Source organism: Chiloscyllium plagiosum, chromosome 11, assembly GCF_004010195.1.
Source record: "Chiloscyllium plagiosum isolate BGI_BamShark_2017 chromosome 11, ASM401019v2, whole genome shotgun sequence".
Taxonomy (NCBI): Eukaryota; Metazoa; Chordata; class Chondrichthyes; order Orectolobiformes; family Hemiscylliidae; genus Chiloscyllium; species Chiloscyllium plagiosum.
In genome coordinates this window covers 18465513-18485618 of record NC_057720.1, presented here as the reverse complement: position 1 = coordinate 18485618, position 20106 = coordinate 18465513, and the positions used below count along the sequence as shown (strand labels likewise).

The following is a 20106-nucleotide window of genomic DNA, read 5'->3' as shown; positions in this document are numbered from 1 at the left end:
TAAAACTTTGATGGATGTGGAAGGCTCCTTTAGGGCCTTGGATAGAGGTGAGGGAGGAGGTGTAGGATTTACAGTTCCTGCGGTGGCAGGGGAAGGTGCCAGGATGGGAGGGTGGGTTGTAGGGGGGCGTGGACCTGACCAGGTAGTCACGGAGGGAACGGTCTTTGCGGAAGGCAGAAAGGGGTGGGGGGGGGAAATATATCCCTGGTGGTGGGGTCTTTTTGGAGGTGGCGGAAATGTCGGCAGATGATTTCGTTTATGCAAAGGTTGGTAGGGTGGAAGCTGATGCGTTCTGTCCTTGTTATGGTTGGAGGGGTAGGGTCTGAGGGAGTCTCGTCCACATCCCGCACCTCCACCCTCAGACCCCACCCCTCCAACGAAATCACCCGTTGTTGGAGGGAACCCGGAGGGACACGATGTACATGTATTTGGAAAGGCAAGGACTGATTAGGGATAGTCAACATGGTTTTACGCATGGGAAATCATGTCTCACAAACTTGACTGAGCTTTTTGAGGAAGTAACAAAGAGGACTGATGAGGACAGAGCGGTAGATGTGATCTATGTGGACTTCAGCAAAGCGCTCGACAAGGTTCCCCATGGGAGACTGATTAGCAAGGTTAGATCTCACGGAATACAGGGAGAACTAGCCATTCGGATACAGAACTGGCTCAAAGATAGAAAGCAGAGGGTGGTGGTGGAGGGTTGTTTTTCAGACTGGAGGCCTGTGACCAGTGGAGTGCCACAAGGATCGGTGCTGGGTCCTCTACTTTTTGTCATTTAAATAAATGATTTGGATGCAAGCATAAGAGGTACAGTTAGTAAGGTTGCAGGTGACACCAAAATTGGAGGTGTAGGGGGCAGCGAAGAGGGTTACCTCAGAATACAACAGGATCTGGACCAGATGGGTCAATGGACGGAGAGGTGGCAGGTGGAGGTTAATTCAGATAAATGCGAGGTGCTGCATTTTGGGAAAGCAAATCTTAGCAGGACGTATACACTTAATGGTAAGGTCCTAGGGAGCGTTGCTGAACAAAGAGACCTTGGAGTGCAGGTTCATAGCTCCTTGAAAGTGGAGTCACAGGTAGATAGGATAGTGAAGAAGGTGTTTGGTATGCTTTCCTTTATTGGTCAGAGTATTGAGTACAGGAGTTGGGAGGTCATGTTGCAGCTGTACGGGACATTGGTAAGGCCACTGTTGGAATATTGCATGCAATTCTGGTTCAATTCAGATAACGCATGTAATACAGGTTACAATGCAATATCATCTGCTGGATTATATACAAGCAAAGGAAATTAAGAGAGGAGAGCAACAACTGTCAGGCACAAACCCATGATTCTAGCACATCTTGAATCATGCTCAAAGGTACTTGGAATTGTAGTTGCTTAGTTCCTGTTCAGCAGAAGCAACAATAGTTCAGGGAAAACCACAAACCTAAGTTTTGTATTATGCACTTGACATTGCTCACAAATAGGAGTCCATCCCCAAACATAAGGAAAGGTAAGTTTGATCATTTAACTTAGTTCCACTCAACTCAGACATAAAAATTCTTTGGGTGATCAGCTTGAAATACATTTACAGCAATTGTGAATCTCCCTTCAATTGAGAACTAAACTGATTCCCATCATTTTAATTCATATTTTTGGCATTGCAATTGATGCTTTTCACTCTTTCCTCCTTGTGGTCATCTCTTACTTTTGTGAGACTCAGTTTCCTGAACTCATGAGTAGGCCAAGAGAAAGAATTGTTACATCACTACGTACATAATAAGTCAGTGGTAAATATCTGGGGAGCAAGTAGTTAGTGTCAAAAAAACAAAAGGAGCAATACAATATGAATAATCTACAACTTTATTTATTGGACATTTTATGATCTGTAGTACAATGCAAATGCTTTCAGGCCATTTTATATATAATAATTTGATTATAAGTGGTTCACTTTTTGCTTTGTTTACCATCCATTACTTAGTTAATTAAATGTAATTGAGCTTCATTTGAGAGTTTGGAGATTTATTTAATTTGCATGCATTTTAATAAGGTTGTACAGTGAGGTGAACAGTTCAGTACACTGTACAGGTGCAGAAAAATAAACTGCTGGTGCCCACTGACATGTATCCATACTTGCAGTAAATAGAACAACCCAAAAAGTCAGTATGGGTATGTGCCAGAAAAAATTTTGGAAACTCACATGGGCTCACTCTGCAGGTAGAAGTCATTGAGAACTTACATTGTAGTCTTTCAGGAAGAAATACCAGATGAAGGCAAAAGCTTACTGCAACTGCTCAGAAATTCACCATAAGGAAACCACTGGGTAGCTGTCCCAGCCTGAGCTGGAACAGGCAAAGTGCTGACTTTTCACCAGTGTAACGATATTATTGTGATAAAAAGCATGAAGTGGAATCTGACATCTTCAACAAATCTTTCTACCCTTTCATTTTGTTTAATGCACTGTAATTTCTTTTTTTTTCTTGTTTAATAGAAGTTTTATTGTGTTAAAAGTAGACCGACAGCCTATTAAGAACATGTTTTGTAACTGACCTCCATAGTTAAAACAAATCAAGTTAGAATCAAACAAGCCAGGGTTTACTCTGGGTTAATGTCACCTGCATTCATAATTCAGATATGAAACATTAGCCAAAAAGGAAAAGGAAGCATATGTAAGGTTTGGGAACCTGAAATCAGACAAGGCCCTTGAGGAAGAAAACGTAGCAAAGGAGGGCTTAAAAAGGGGTAATTAAATGTCCTTCGCACATAGAATTAAGGAGAATCCCAAGACATTTTACACTGGACACCTGAAAAATTAAGATCCTCTTCCAATCAACACATAACATAGAACATAGAACAGTACAGCCCTTCAGCCCACGATGTTTGCCGACCTTTTATCCTATTTTAAGATCAAACTAACCTACATACCCTTTATTTTGCTTTCATCAATGTGCCTATCCAAGAGTCGCTTACATGTCCCTAATGTATCTGTCTCTACCACCACTGCTAGCAGTGCATGCCATGCCCGAAAGCTCTGAGCAAAGAACCTACCTCTGACATCTACCCTAAAGCTTCCTCCAATCACCTTAAAATGATGCACCCTTGTGATAGCCAATTCTGCCATGAGAAAACACTTCTGACTAATCACTCTATGTCTCTCAACATCTTGCACACCTCTATCAAGTCACCTCTCATCTTACTTCACTCCAACGAGAAATTGCATAGCTCCCCCAACCTTTTTTCATAAGACCTGCCCTCCAATGCAGACAGCATCCTGGAAAATCTCCTCTGCACCCTCTCTAAAGTTTCTACAGTCATCCTATAATGATGCAACCAAACTGAACACAATATTCCAAGAGTGGTCTAACCAGGGCTCTATAGAGCTGCAGCGTAACCTCGTGGCTATTAAACGTGACCCCCCCGCTAATGAAAGCCAACACACCATATGCCTTCTTGACAACCCTATCAACTTGGGTGGCAACTTTGAGGGATTTGTGGACATGGACCCCAAGATCCCACTGTTCCTCCATACTGCCAAGAATCCTGCCTTTAACCCTGTATTCTACATGGTAATTTGACATTCCAAAGTGAATCACTTCACACTTTTCCAAGTTGAACTCCATCTGCCACTTCTCAACCCAGTTCTGCATCCTGTCAATGTCCCGTCGCAAACTATAACAACAGTCCACACTATCTCCCACTCCATCAAACTTCGTGTCATCAGCAAATTACTAAGCCACCCTTCCACTTCTTCATCCAAGTAATTTATAAAAATCACAAAGAGCAGAGGTCCCAGAACAGATCCCTGCAGAACACCATTGGCCACTGAACTCCAGGCTGAATAATTTCCATCTACTACCATCCTCTGTCTTCTATAGGCCAGCCAATTCTGTATCAAGACAGCCAAAATTTCCCTGTATCCCATGCCTCCTTACTTTAAGAATAAGCCTACCATGGGGAACCTTAACAAAAGCCTTGCTAAAATCCATGCACACCACATCCACTGCTCTACCTTCAATGGGGTTTAGTCAGATTCTCAAAGAATTCAATAAGGCGAAAGTGAGGACTGCAAATGCTGGAGATTAGAGTCAAGACTGTGGTGCTGGAAAAGCACAGCAGGTCAGGCAGCATCCGAGGAGCAGGAAAATCATCTCTCAGAACCCTCTTCAATAATCTGCCCACCACAAACTATGACTGACTGGTCTATAATTCCTAGAACTATCTCTATTCCCTTTCTCGAACAAGGGAATAACACCACAGTCTCTACTCTGCCCCTCACAAAGCTATGCTGATGATCTCTAACTAAGCTATAGTTTTCCAAATAATCATAAATCCTGTCTCTCAGAACCCTCTTCAATAATCCGCCCATCACAGACTAAGACTGACTGGTCTATAATTCCTAGGACTATCTCTATTCCCTTTCTCAAACAAAGGAATAACACTTGCCACCCTCCAATCATCTGCAACAACTCCAGAAGACAGTGACGATGCAAAGATCATCGCCAAAGGCTCAGCAATCTCTTTCCTCACTTCATAGTCTTGGGTATATCCCATCTGGCCCATGGGACTTATCTATCCTTATGTTTTTCAATGTTTTCAGCATATCCTCCTTCTGAACAACAACACACCACCTTATCCTGTCAATTAAGATCAAGATGATTCTGGATAATGCAGACATTTTCTGTCTGCTGAGATGCACCTCTCAACAAGGGCAAACAAAAAAAAAACAAAATTCATTCTCACTTCTAATGAGTCATCTGATTGGGGTATAAGAGAATTTGAGCAAGGTTGATAGTTTACCAGGGAACAGCAATTCCCACACTCCTATATGTATCAGAGATTTGGACAACAGTAGGTAGCTCCAAACACTGCAGACGGACTATCAGCAATGTCTTCATATATAACACCTTCTAACATCCAGTTGCAGGAAAGGTGGTCCCAACTGCAGTATCCTCTGCTAAGCCAACGTACCAATCACTTGAAACCAGCTTCACTGGGAGGACATATCATTCAATACCAGACATATGAAGCAGCTGTCTGTTCAGAAGTCAGGTACAGCAAGAGACTTTCAGCAGGACAACAGGAATGCTTTAGAGGTACCCTCAAACCATTGCTGCAGAGGTCAAAAATACCTGCCAGCTCATTGGAATTTCATGCTGCTGACTAACAAATAAATGAGGTATATCTGGGAAGGCACCAATCACAGAAACTTCATCATCAGCGTATAGATGGGAAACTGAGGAATTGGATATAGAGGAGACAACTTCAAAATTCATGATCTACTGAATTCTTCAAACACCACCTGCCCCACGTGTAACCAAACATTAGATTTATCAACCATCTCAGAATGGATCAAACCGGACTGCAAGAAAGTCATCCTTGATCTCATGGATGATTTCAGTACTAACTCAGTTTACTATAAGGCAATGCCTTCTGGAGATGAGGCAAGGAAAGTATAAGAAGAAAATTATGAATGGGTGTGCAGCTTGCCCTTGAGGGATTAAACTTACTTTGCTCTACTATAACTTTGGAAGCTATAAAAGATATACAAGAATCACAATTAAAATGCAGATCATTTGGAAAAACAAGGAATTCTCATCCTTAAGTACTTCTGTGTACAAAAACAGAAACATGAGATTCTATACTCTACACCAAATCACATCTATCACATGAAGAATACTTTTGTTTACAAAACCTTACCAGTCTGTATGTCCTTCCACAAGACCCAGGACTTTGAACTGTCTTCAAAGATGACAAAGCAGCTCTCTTTCTGTTTGTTCACCTTTAATTAAAATTAGAAGGAGCTTCAGGTTTTCTCTTTTGCAGAATTGTGTAGATTAATTCCATCAAACTAGATTTCTATCACAATACTCCCCAGTGTGCTCTTGGAAGACAAAAAAATCTGCATTATTTCAATGCTGTCATCTTCATTTTTAAACCTATTATTCTCAACAAACTAGTCTGGCATTAGGTTCAGTAAGCATCATTTGCAGAATGGACTTCTCACATTCTATCCAAAGGTTTAGAAATTAAATACTGTTTAATGTTTGCCATTAAGATCAAAACTAAAAATTAAAAAAAAGGTACAATTTAAAACATTTCTACTGGTAATTACCCATCCTTGAGTGACAAATAATTGTTTCAAACAACAGCTGTTTTACAAAACTGGGGTACAACCACTGATATAATTCACTTAATCATGTAAATAAAGCAGAATGATCAACACCTCCCCATCTAATCCCTGGGGAAGTTATTTTCTTCTCTTGCGCAAATAGTGTGTTTCAGTATTTTGAGCTTTGGGATCTAAATAATTGAAATTGCCTTTGCTTATTAGGATCATTAGATGAAAGGAAAAATCTTTTTTTTAAATTATCAGGGAAAGTCTTTGAATCAAAGTTACAAACATCCATGAAGTTCAAAACACTGCAGGGAACAGTAATGGCGAGCAGGTAAGCAAAGAAGATAGCAGGGACAGCTAGCATCATATAAAGAATAATCAAGAACAGGAATAGCACACTGCACCGTAATACACAATCACAGATCACAATAAGGAGACCAAAGAGAGCAGCAGCTGAATCCAATGGAAAGAGTAGAGAGCATGCAACTATCAAACTGTTGTACATATTTGGGGTGGGGGTATTTCTAGTACTCTAATTCCCTTATGTCTGGTCACTTTTAGTAAATGCTCTACAGGGCTTGTCTACTCATTGTTACCAGCGGAACCCCTGTAATGGCTAAAATATTTCTCTGCTAAGTATTGAAACGTTTAATACAAAAGTAAATAATATTCTTGGATTTAGCATTTATCCATTGTCCTGCTCAATGTAGGAAAAATTTCTTTTACATGACTAACTCATGAGTGTTCCACATAAATCAAGAGTGCTTCAAAATGATGTGCTGCCTGCTTTTGTCAAACTTAAGCATAGTTATTCACCTTTATGACAGTTCCAAGGTAAAATAAGCCATCTGACCACCTGGCTAGGACATCTTGGCCTTCCTCAAACTTGCATACAGGTTTTTTTTCCTTCTGATCCATCCCGCAATGACAATTGAACAGAGGACACTGGTGTCTTCTGGTTTCGACAGGAGGGAGATCGCTTGTGGAGAGATGAGTTACCTGCTCCCGTAGTGTCTTTGTCCATCAGGAAAATAGCATCATCAACTGAAATTTAAAGTTCAAAATGAGCCATTCCAGAACAACTCATTTCTGTATCATTTGCCACTATAAATTACTGATGATGTGCATGAAGTTACCATTTGTCAAGTACAAGTTAACAAATTTGATCACACTTGGCCTTTTGAAATTAACTTCAATGTAACTTCTTACAAAACGAAGGAAAGTTTTGCAAAAATGCAATGCCACCCCACCCCAAATAGCTCTACTTGTTTCAAGTTACCATTACAGTACAAATCAAAAATTCCAAGCTTATCACAAATTCCAGCTTATTTCTCAGTCTTTGCAAGGTTAGCTAAATCAAAATACACTATGGAATAAGTACACAAATCAATTTCCCCTGGGTTAGAAAGGGAAGTTGCTCTGATTTGTTACATTCAGTGTATCTGCTAAAAATGCAAGATTAGAATCAATAATACCTCATTAAATGATTTAATGACCTCTCAATGCTTGGTATATAAGTTCACTGATGAGTTCCAGACACCAACATTCCCAAGTGAATACATTTCTCCTCTTAGCCTTTTACCTCTTATCTAAATACATGTTCCCTGGTTGGAGAGTCCGCTACTACTGGAGAGAATGCCTTCCTAACCACCCTTCATGCCTATGCTCTTCATCGTCTTATACATAATTTTCATCAGGCACCTTCTCATCGACTGTTACTCCAAGGAAAACAATACCAGTCTATTCAATCTAGCTCAGATACTCAAACCCAGACAGTATCTTGGTAAACCTCCTCTGCATCCTCTTCAGTGCAATCACAGCCTTCTCTATTTATGACCCGAATTTCATGCAGTACTCCAGTTGTGATCCTGCCAGCTCCAGCATAATCTCCAAACCTTGGTAATTTATGGTTCAGCTAATAAAGGCAAGAATCCGAGTTGTCTTCTTAAGCACATTATCTACCAGCTGCACCATCTTCAAGGATCTATGGATGTGCACATCAAGGTCCCTCTGATCTTCAGTACTTTCCCGAATCCTACCGCTCATCATATAATCCCTGGGCTTGTTAGGCCTGCCCAACTGCATTATTCACATTTCCAGGTTGATTCCATTTGCCACTGCTCTGCCCACCTGACAAGTCTGATAATGTCCTCTAGCAATCTATGACCATCTTCCTCATTATTTACCACCCTATCAATTGTCATGATATCCAAAAATGTCTTGATCATACCTCCAATATGTGTGCCCAAATTATTAATGCACCCCCTGTGAAGTCCTATGGAACCTCACTGGAAACACAATTCAAACACAAAAATCCTTTAATCACTCTCTGCTTCCTGCATCTCAGCCAATTTTGGATCCATTATAATACTTTTCCTTGGATCTCATGGGCTATCCTTTGGTTTTAGCTAGTGAGGGACCTTATCAAAAGCCTTGCTAATGTTCCTGTTGATCACATCAAATGTATCACCTTAATCAACACTCCTGCTCAAGTTTCCTCCTCAAAAAAAGATTAAATTTGTCAAACATGACATTCCCTTCACAAATTCACACTGTCTTTGCCTGATTAATGTCTCTCCAAGTGCAGCAATATTTTGTACCTCTGATGCTACTAACAACCCCACCCCCACTTCTCCTGCTCCTCAGATGCTGCCTGGCCTGATGTGTTTTTCCAGCACCACATTTTTCAACTCTGGTCTCCAGCATCTGCAGTCCTCACTTTTTTCTGTAATTTACGTAAAACCATGCTTCCCATTTTTTAATAGGTAGGTCCTCGAGCACCTCACCTACCATCAGAAAAATGTCAAAAATTCTGCCAGGGCTCACAATGTCGCCTTCGGTGCTTTCTTCAACAGGCTAGGAAATATCTCAACAAGGCTTGCAGATTTATCTATTTAAGATGACAAACCCAGCTAGTACTTGCTAGTACTCACCAACGCTTTCTCCTACATTGTCTTTGCTTTCCTAATTTTCTTTTTAGTCTCAATTGCACTTTTCATACTTTTCTAGGGACTCTCCCACATTGAGCTTTTGGTATCTTGCATAAATTTTTGTGTTTTTTAATCCTGACCTTTATGTTCTCCAGTCCTGGTTTCACCCCTTGTCTTTATGGTTACACATCTGCCCTGCACTCTCACTAATTCTTCCTTAAATGCCACCAATGCTCTGACAGTTTTATTTGCAAGATCATGAGAAATAGCAACTGAGGAAGGCCATTCAGCCCCTTGAGCCTGCTCTGCCATTCAGTAGAATCATGACTAATTTGACATTACTCATGTCCACTTTCCTGCCCTTCCCAATAACTCGTTTCCTCTACTGATCAAGAATTTATCTCAGCCTTAAATATACACAAGGACTTTGTCCCCACAGCTCCCTGTAGCAAAGACTTCCAAAGATTGACGACCATTTGACAGAAGAAATTCCTCATATCAGTTTTAAATTGGCACCCCTTAATTCTGAGAAAGTGAGGACTGCAGATACTGGAGAGCAAAAGTTGAAAAGGGTGGCGCTGGAAAAGCACAGCAGGTCAGGCAGCATCCAAAGAGCAGGAGACTTCAACATTTCATCATAAGACCTTCATCAGGAATGTGGAGGGAGAAGGGGACTGAGAGATAAATAGAGGGGTGGGGCAGGGAGGTGGGGAAATAGGTGGATGCAGGTAGCAAGTGACTGTGATAGGTCGGTAGGGAAGGTGGAGCGGATGGGTGGAAGGAAGATGGACAGGTAAGTCAGGTCAAGAGGGTAGTGCCGAGTTCGAAGATAAAAACACGTTCCCTTACTCCAAATTCCTCCATCTCCAATGTCTGCTCCTAGGAGGAACAATTCCACTCCAGGACATCCCAGATATTGTCCAATTCCAAGGACCGCAATTTCCACTCCCACGCGATCAACAATGCCCTCCACTGCATTCCCTCCACTTTCCACACCTCTGCCCTCAAACTCCACCGCGCCCCCAATCGCAAGGATAGAATCCCCCGGTCCTCACATTCCACCCCATGAATTAATGGGAGCAATAGGGCTTGGGAGAAGGTAGCTAGGAATGTAATAAGTAGATGAAGGTGGGTGGTGGGCGGGTGATGGCGATAGGTCAGAGTGGAGGGTGAAGTGAATAGATAGGAAGGAAGACAGAAAAGGTATATGTGTTCAAGAGGGCAGTACCGAGTTGGAGGGTTGGATCTGGGATAAGATGGGAGGGGGGGTGGAATGAAGAAACTGGTGAAATTGACATGGAATCCTCCAACTGTGGAATCAAAGGCAGAAGATGAGGTGTTCTTCCTCCAGTCATCAGGTGGCCAAGGTTTAGCAGTGGAGGCCAAGGACTTCTGTGTTTGGCGGAGTGAGAGGGGGAGCTGAAGTGGTTGGCGGGTTTGTTTGGTGCATATGTCCCAGAGATGTTCTCAGAAATGTTGGCGTCCTGTCTCCCCAATGTAGAACAGACCACGTTGAGAGCAACGAACACAGTAAATGAGGTGTTTGGATGTGCAGGAAAATCTCTGCCAGATGTGGAAGGAGCCTTTGGAGCCTTGGATAGAGGTGAGGGGAGGAGTGGATGCAGGCTTTACAACATTAGGTACAGAGTTAAGTCAATGCACACCTCCAACAACCGACCCTCCACTCCCAGCACCTTCCCTTGCCACCACAAAAGGTGTAAAACTTGCGACTACACCTTCCCCCTCACCTCCAATGCCCCAAAGGATCCTTTCACATCTGGCAGAGATTTTCCTGCACATCCAAATACCTCATCTACTGTGTCCATCGCTCACTATGTGGTCTCCTCTACATTGGGGAGACAGGACACCAACTTGTGGAATGTTTCAGAGAACATTTCTGGGGCACACGCACCAAACAACCCCACCACCCTGGGGCTTAACCCTTCAACTCCCCCCTCCTACATCACCAAGGACATACAAGCATGGGCCTCCTCCAATGCCAAATCTGAGCCACCTGACGACTGGAAAAAGCATGCCTGATTCTTCTGCCTTGGGACCCTCCATCCACACGGGATCAATGTCGATTTCAGTTTCCTCCCCCCACCCTATCCCAGGTCCAACTCTCCAACTCAGCAACCCTCTTCAAGTGTTCGATTTGACCATCTTCCTTCCCAACTATCCGCTCCACCTTCCACTCTATCTCCACCAACCCCCTCTTCATTTACCTATCGCATTCCTACCCCCCCCCCAGTCCCACCCCCTCCCACTTGTCTCACCCCACCATGAGCTCGCCCCCACATTCTTGATGAAGAGCTTATGTTCAAAACGGCGACTCTCCTGCTCCTCAGATGCTGCCTGAGCAGCTGTGCTTTGCCAGCACCACAATTATAGTCTATTTAGTTTAAAGCCCTACCTATAGCCCTGGTTATGCAATGTGCCAGGACTCTGGGCATAGGTTTAGGGTGAGAGGGAAAAGATATAAAAGAGACCAAGGGGCAACTTTTTCACGCATGGGGTGATGCGTGTATGGAACGAGCTGCTAGAGGAAGTGGTGGAGGCTGGTACAATTCCAACATTTAAGAGACATTTGGATGAGTATATGAATAGGAAGGGTTTGGAGGGATATGGGCCGGGTGCTGGCAGGTGGGACTAGATTGGGTTGGGATATCTGGGGCATGGACAGGTTGGACTGAAGGGTCTGTTTCCATCTCTGACTCTACGGAGCCTGTCCCAATGGAACAATCCCCTCCTTCCCCAGTATAGTGCCAACGTCCCTTGAATTCAACCAGATTTTCCCACACTGTCAAATAGTTATTTTGTTAGTCTTCTTGACCGTGCACCAATTGGTCCATAGGTCAGGAAATAATGCGAAAATTACTAACTTTTTGGTTCTGCATTTTACTTTTGACCCGAGCCTCAGCAGAACCTCCTCCTATATATATTGTTGGTACCTATGCAGCAAATGGATCTTTCCTCTCTCATTCCAAATTTCTCTGCAGTCCAGACGAGATATCCTGAACCAGAGCACCTCGCAAGCAATCCAGTCTTCGGGACTCTCAAACCCAGCTATAGAGAACATGTCTATTCCCCTGACAATTACAACTAGATTTCTTTTCTCCCCTCTTGAATGGCTCCCTGTACCATGATGTTACAGCAATATGTCCAGGATGGAATACTGTACAGACCAGTCTCAGTACAACCCAGCACTCTGTAGAGGATGGAATATTGTACAGACTGGTACAATTCCAACATTCCCCCCCTCCCTCCTCCCCAAAAAAAAACAAGCTCTCATCCAGATAGGAAGCAAGAATCTCAAACCTGTTAGACAAACTCAAGGGGTGAGCTGCCTGCAGCATGACCTGCTGAATCCCTCTTACCTGCCAGATCCCTCTTACCTGCCTTACTCAGTCACACCCTTCTATCCCTGGCTGCTGAGCGAATTCAAGATCATTAATCTAAGGGGTGTGACTGAAAATGGTTCAGGATACTCTCCTTGCCGCTGATGTGTTGCAACATTTGACTTTCACATCACACAGGTAAACTATATCACATGGTCCTGCACCTCTATTTACTGAGTTCTTAGTTTTTTGTGAAGATTTCAGGTTTAGTTTTTAAATCTGAAAAATTTTCTCAACACACCTTTAAGCTGAAACTAACTTATAATACAGTCAAAGTAGCTGTTCCAAGTTCACCTAGGCCAAACTGTGCCTTCTCTTAATAAAATTAGCCCTTCTCCAATTTTGAACATTTATTCCAAGCTCAAATTATCCTTTTCCGTAACTATTTTAAATTTAAGTTATAGTCACTACCTCTGAATTCTCCTCTAATAGACCTTCCATTTGTCTGCAGTCATTTCTGAATATTTAGTCCAGAAATGCCCTGAGTTTGATGGGCTTTTAACAAACTGGTGAAAAAATGATCTCCTGAATGCAAATAAGAATTCGAAATGTGCGGCTATCATACTCTATTGTAGACTCCAACATTTTCCCAATAGCTGATGTTCCCTGCTTTTGGTCTCCTTTCCTTTTTAAATGACAGTGCTGTGTTGGCAGTTTTCCAATCCTCTGGGACTTTAAGAATCTGGAGATTCCTGGAAGATTATTACCAGGATTATTACCATTGTTCATAATACCAAAACATCCACTATCTCTAACTACCTCCTTTAATATTTAGTTTAAATACTTCCTGCACGAAGAATAGAGGCACTGAATTTTAGTTAAATGGAGAAAGACTACAGAAATCTATGGTACAAAGGGATTTGTGAGTCTTCAACCGTGAATTACAAAAAATCTAGCATCCAAGTTCAGTGGGGAAATATAATATTTCAAAGCGAATGGAGTATTAAAGAACGGATGTTCACTTAATCTACAAAAGACAGTGGAGTGAAACACTGAACACTTTTAGGTCCCTTATAGGAATATAAGAACAGAAGAGCACATTAAATGAGATCAAAGAAAAGTTACACTAGCCTTGGAGGCAGTCCAGAGTCATAATGATACTCATTATGGAGGGATTGTCGAGATTGGGCCTTATTTAAACAAAATTCTGTGCGGACTCAACAGAATGTGTGTGAAAAGGTTGTTTCTAGTCGTGGGAGTCTAGGCCCAGAAACCATAATCAGAGTAAGAGGTCACTCAATTTGGACACAGATGAGGAGGAACTTCTTTCAGTGGGTAGTGAAACTGTGGAATTCTGCATCACAGGGTTGTTTAGGCTAGATCATTTATTTGACAGATTTCTACTGAGTAACAGAATCAAGAGATTATCAGATCAGCCTCAATGGGCTGATTGGCCTACTTCTGCCCCTACATCTTACGGTCTTAAAAATAAGAATGTAACATGTCTATTCTGGTTTATAATTTAGTGAATAATAAAGCGCTACCAGAAATTATTCTACAAATCTCCGAGCACACCAAATTCAAATTTGAGTAAAACCGATAATCAATTCTCACAATGAAGTCAATGTTTTTGTATTAATTATGCAAATAATGGTAAGAAGAAAAATAACAAATTTACACTAACTACCAAATTATCAAAGGTTAGTTAGAGGAATTTTGCATTAAGACAAATGGACTATGCAAAGTCCATTTTCAGAGTTGCTGATAAGCCAGGCAATAACAGATCATAAATGCATTTTGGATAATCCCGATAGCTGTAATTTAACAAAGGACCAAATGGGTTTCCGTACCTTTTTGATGGGTAACATGAATTAAATAACAAAAACACAATTTAAAAACAATCTACTCAAAATATTGCCACCAGATCAATAAGTATTTTATTAATAGATTGTCTTACAATTTAAGACAACATATGGCACAGCGTGGCAGGAACAAAACAAAATCAACTGTTGTTGTATCCCAAAAGTGCAATTTCCCTATAGAAGTTAAATAACTTTATTTAATCGCTCTTGCCGAATACCCCAAATTGAACCAAATGCTATTAGCTGGTGTATATGCCAATCAACGATATTAATTATTGTTGCATTTCGTAGCAGTTCCTCAAAAATTACGAGAATTCAGTTCGATGAACTTCGAAATTACAATTAGTGTGGTTTCTTTAAGTGGAGACCTACAGCGATTTTTACGATAAAGAGAAGCTTCGAGATGGTAAACTCCCTATGGCTTCCTCGTCCTCCCCTCGACTGAATAAACAGAAAACGAAGCCCCTGCAACCTGTTAGACCTCGTTTCAAACAAAGGAAGTCGGTCAATGTAAACAAAGTAAAGGACAACTATGCCTCTAAAATTAGTATATATTCATCGCATCAAAACGAGTTGGGATGGTTATTAAACAGAGCCTGAGTTTCGGAGTTCCACAAACGTTTCCGCGGGGATGCTTTCTCCCAGAAACGGCAGCCAAAAGGCCGCGCTCTCCGGATTCTAGCGCTACGTTTTAAATGAATAAACCACGAAAGAAAGCCGTATTTAAAAATAGTATTCACCTCATTCGGCCATTGTTGCAAAATTGCCGTTTGTTTTAATTTAAACATACGGATTTCTGGACAGCTGGCCCACTCCCCTATTCGAAACCACAGCGCTGCCTCTTCACTCAGTCCCACTTACAAATCCATTCACACAGGCGCCATTTTGGTTTCCCGCGGGTCTGAAAGCGCATTCTGGGAAGGGAGGATGAGCGGGGAAGAGACGTGAGACAGCGCGTAACCGAGAACGGCACGTGCACGAGAAATAGAAACAAACAAAGTCTCACAGAAACAGCGCAAGAAACGAGCAGAACTCGTCCATGAAAAAGGAGCGTTGTACACGAGGAGACAGAAAACGAAGACAAGAGAAAACACCATAACAGGGAATGGCGCATGCAAAATCTTGCTTTGGGTTGGTGTTGCAGTCGGAACAGTGGATCATTCAGCCCATCGGGCCAGCCCCATCATTCTAAATCATGGTTGATCATCTCATTATCAATTTCTTGCAATATCTCAAAGTCTATTCATGTCATTAGTCTCCAGAAATTTACTGATTACTGTCAACTGATTGCTGAATGGTCAGAGACTGAGTTTCCACACTCTTCTGGGTACAGAATTCCAAAGATTTACCACCTCATTTCAGTCTTACCTTGAGATTATGTTCTTGATTTTAGAGTCATTAGCCAGGAAAATCTTCCTACCGAAATTCACCTCATCAGGTACGATAAGAATGTTATAAGTTTCAATGACATCATCCCTCATTCTCCAAAACTCTTGAGAAAACAAAATTATTTTTCTTTAATTGTTCATCATTAACTATTGGCCCTAGTGATTAAGCTGGTGAACCCTGTTGTACACCATCGACAGTGAGTATATGGTCTCATTGTGAGGGTCTTACAACACAGTGGTGGTGTATTAAACTGTTCACAAGATAACCAAAAATATCTTATCATTTAATAATGAAAGAGATCATAACTGGACACAGTGCTCCAAATGAGATCTAATCAAGGCGCTACACAACTGCAGCAAGACAGTTGGACCCAAACCCCTTTAAATGAATGTCAACATACTATTTGCCTTCTTAATTTCTTGCTGAACCTGCAGCATAGCTTTTGAAGATCCTTTCAGACACATGCATTTCCCAAACTCTCAATGTTTTCATTTCTGTTTACTTTCAAAGTTAATTACTACACACTTATTAACATTATATTTCATTCACCATTTCTAGCTCATTTACTTAGCCTGTCTAAGTCCTCTTGAAGACTTATTCCATTCTGCTCATAAGATATGATCCCATTTAGTTTCCATCATCAGCAAATATGGAAGCATTATAATTGATGCTCACCTCCAAATCATTTAGGATGGTTCTGCACAGTTATGCATCTAGCACTGTCCCCCTTCAAGATGACAAAGTGACAGCACAAATCAAGGTAAATTGATGTGATCTTGCAGCCATTATGGAAACATGATTAAAAGCAATCAGAACTGGGAACTTAACATTCAGGGATATTTGATCTTTTGGAAAGACAGGAGAGAAGGAAAAGGTGGTGGGGTAGCAGGGTTAATAAGAGATGAGAATGAGGATTGTTATGAAAAATGATGTTGTCTCTGATGAAGAAGATCCCATTTGGGTAGAGGAAAAATGCAATAAGGGAAACAGGACATCGGTAAGGGTAAGGTATAGATAGCCAAACAGTAGCCATATTGTAGGAAAGGATATAAATCAACAAATAGGAGCATTTTAAAAGAATACTGCAATACAGTCAGTTCTTCTATAATGCGATGGTTATGTTCCTGTTCAACCCCACATTATAGAAAAATCACACTTTAAAAACAGCACTTAAAGTGTTGGTGCTGTAATCGCACTACAATTTGTGGAAAATTTGTCTAAGTGTTGCTTCTGCAGAAGTCAGGTACTAAGAAGATAAACAAGAAGGTACAAAGAAAACAGGTCCCAGGTGGGAGAGACCCTGGGCTAAGACCATTTCAGAGCATACAGGTGGATTACACTGAATTGCCCCGGATAGGAAAGCTAAAATGCACGTTGGTTATAGTAGATCATTTATCCGGTTGGGTGGAAGCATACCCCCTGGCCGCAGCAACAGCAAGTGGGGTGTCTAAGATAATTCTTGAGCAGATAGTTCCCCAGTATGGGATAGTGGAGTGTATAGACTGAGACCAGGGAAGCCACTTCACCTCTAAGGTGCTCCAGGGAATAATGCAAAGTTTGGATATCTCCTAGGATTTTCACACATCTTGGAACCTTCCGTCTTCAGGGAGGATCGAGCGGATGAACCAAACTCTTAAAAGACAGTTGCCAAATTGGTATTAGAGACCTCCCCTGGACCCGATGTTTGCCGATAGCACTCCTACAAGTACGAACAGCTCCAAGGAAAGATTTGGGTCTTTCCCCTTATGAAATATTGTTTGGGCTGCCATACTTGCGAATGACAGGGGGACCGCCGATCCCCCAAGACTAAGGACCTGTTCTTAAGAAAGTATATACTGGGCCTGTCCTTCTCTTTGTTTTTTCTCAGGAGACAGGGTTTCCTCACACAGACTCCACCTCTCAATTTTGCCGTTCATCCAATCCGGCCAGGAGATTGGGATCTTGTGAAGTCATGGACAGAGACTAAATTACAACTGGATTGGGAAGGGCCATACCAGGCTCTTTTGACTACCGAAATGGCGATAAGGACAGCGGAGAAAGGTTGGACTCACTACACCAGAGTTAAGGGACTAGTGGAGTGTCCGGTTGAGAAAGAAGTCTGGACAGCCAAATCAACGAAAGAACCATTGAAACTCAGGCTAAAAAGACTTTGAGTGACTGATTATGCAGTAGCGATGCAAGTGCGGGATAATTTCTATAAGATTTCTATTAAGTCTCTTGGTACTCCAGCACTATTTTTGGAATGAGGTGGATACTTAGGTCATAGAGTCATAGAGATGAATTGCACAGAAAGAGACCCTTCGGTCCAACTCGTCCATGCCGACCAGATCTAGCCCCGTTTGCCAGCACTTGGCCCATATTCCTCTAAACCCTTCCTATTCATATACCTGTCCAGATTCCTTTTAAATGTTGTAACTGTACCTACATCCACCACTTCCTCTGGCAGTCCGTTCCACCTGCGAACCCACCCTGTGTGAAAGAATTGCCCCTCATGGTCCTTTTTAAACCTTTCTCCTCACCTTAAACATATCCCTCTGAGTTTTGGACACCCCCACCCTAGGGAAAAGACCCTTCTCACTCATCTTACCCATGCCCCTCATGAGTTTATAAACCTCTATAAAGGTCACCCCTCACCCTCCTACACTCCAGTGAAAAGAGTCCCAGCCTACTTTGATAACTTAAGTCCCAGCAACAACCTGGTAAATCTTTCTGAACCCTCTCCAACTTCATAATATCTTCTCTATAACAGTGTGACCAGAACAGAGGTCACCCATGAACGTGCAGGCACCTACATCAAGTGCTTAATGAATAAATTAAACATCCACTACACTAGTTACACTTCCATTTCATGTGACGTCTGACTTTAGCAAAACGAAAGATCTCCCTCTCTCTTCTGAGAGAAAATATCACAGCAGGATGGCTTTCTCTCAGTAAAGTATCCTGAGGGAGCCTGAAAAAGGTCCAGATATCAAAACCTTTAACTACATCCTAAACTCTGAAATGTGAACTAATTGACTCTCACTTAGACTGAAGTCTGATCAAACAACCTCCCCAAGGATGCCAGAGGTCCAGGAAGAATGACAGAGAACAAAGCAGGCCTAGGCTTTGTGAGACAATTATTGATACACAACAGAAAATTCACCAGCTGACAACTCCAGACTCCAGGATAGTCCAGACCGAGCCCACTGCATTATCTACAGTGAGCTAGTAACAATCTCCCTTCCTAACACAATCTCTCTTCCTAACACATGGCCTGTATGGTTCAAAACTGAAGCTCACTGCAACCTTCAGGAGGGCAATTAGGAATGGGCAGTGATCATTGGCCTAGCTACTCACATCTGCACTAGAGAGAGAGAGAGAGGGACGTGAGAGAGAGAAGGGGCAAGAGAGATAGGCGTGAGAGAGAAATGGGGCAAGAGAGAGGAAGAGATAGAGAGGGGGTGAGAGATGGGGCGAGAGAGATAGACGTGAGAGAGAAAGGGAAGAGAGAGAGGCGTGAGTGAGGAAGGGGGCGAGAAAGAGAGGGGGCGCGAGAGAGAGGGGTTGCGAGAGAAAGAGAGAAGGGTTAAGAGAGAGAATTTTCTTTAAATTATAAGCCAGCACAGTGCCTCAAATGACTTTAAACTCAGCATGATCTTGGGTGAAAATGAGATGAGAGTGGCCAGGCACAGAAAGTTAAAGATAGTGATTTCAGGTGAGTTTAGACGGACAGTCCTCCTATCAATTAGATTGTTGCTTCTTATCCTTTCCCCATCTCTAGTCATTCTTGAAGGATGCTGATAGGTCTAACACAGACAGAATGTGGGAACGAAAGAAGTTCTACTACAACCTCATTCGCAAAGTGAAAACAGATTGCAAAATGTTTACAGAATTCAGTAACTTCCCCACAAACAGACTACATTACACACGACAGTCAAATGCAACAACAAAAGCCCCAATGTGGGAACCGGGATGCAATTCTACTGAAGTAACCTGCACAAATAGACGCAAAATACTGCAAATGTTATAAATCTAAAAATGAAACATGAAGTGCTGGAGATACTCAGCACGTCTGGCAGCATCCGCAGAGGCAGAAACAGAGTGAACGTTTCGAGTTCAATCTGGAAAACAAAAACTGCTGGAGATCACAGCAAGTCAGGCAGCATCCATGGAGAGAGAGCAAGCTAATGTTTCAAGTACAGATGACTTTTCATAGGACTGTTCTTTGGAGCTGAATCCTGAAGCAGTTCCAAAGGAGAATCATACCACGTTCCAAATGTTAACTCTCATTGACCAAGGGTTAAGGCTTTTGAATTTCCATTCTCAAAGAAGAGTGGATGCGGAATCTTTCACTCTTTTGAAGTGCAGAGTCTTGATTACCAAGGGGATGAAAGATTATCAGGGAGATACAGGAATGTAGAGTTGTGGTTAAATCAGACCAGCCATGATCTTATTGAACAGTGGAACAGACTGGAAGGGCTGTGGGTGAACTCTTGTTGCTTGTTTG

The 20106-nt window shown here is 42.1% G+C and overlaps 1 protein-coding gene across 2 annotated transcripts in view; it reads right to left on the bottom strand.

The window, feature by feature from the left end:
* mtf2 (metal response element binding transcription factor 2) overlaps positions 1-15342 on the bottom strand; it is a 53518-nt gene extending 38176 nt beyond the window's left edge. Inside the window, exons 1-3 of one of the 2 annotated variants that reach the window (XM_043698813.1) lie at positions 14972-15342; positions 6918-7145; positions 5684-5765 (exon numbers count right to left, since the gene is read on the bottom strand). In XM_043698813.1, coding sequence (XP_043554748.1) covers positions 5684-5765; positions 6918-7019 — 184 coding nt within the window. In that variant the 5' untranslated portion in view covers positions 7020-7145; positions 14972-15342. The remainder of the gene's footprint in view (positions 1-5683; positions 5766-6917; positions 7146-14971) is intronic. The other variant, XM_043698812.1, reaches the window with a different exon arrangement.
* Positions 15343-20106: the final 4764 nt, after the last annotated feature.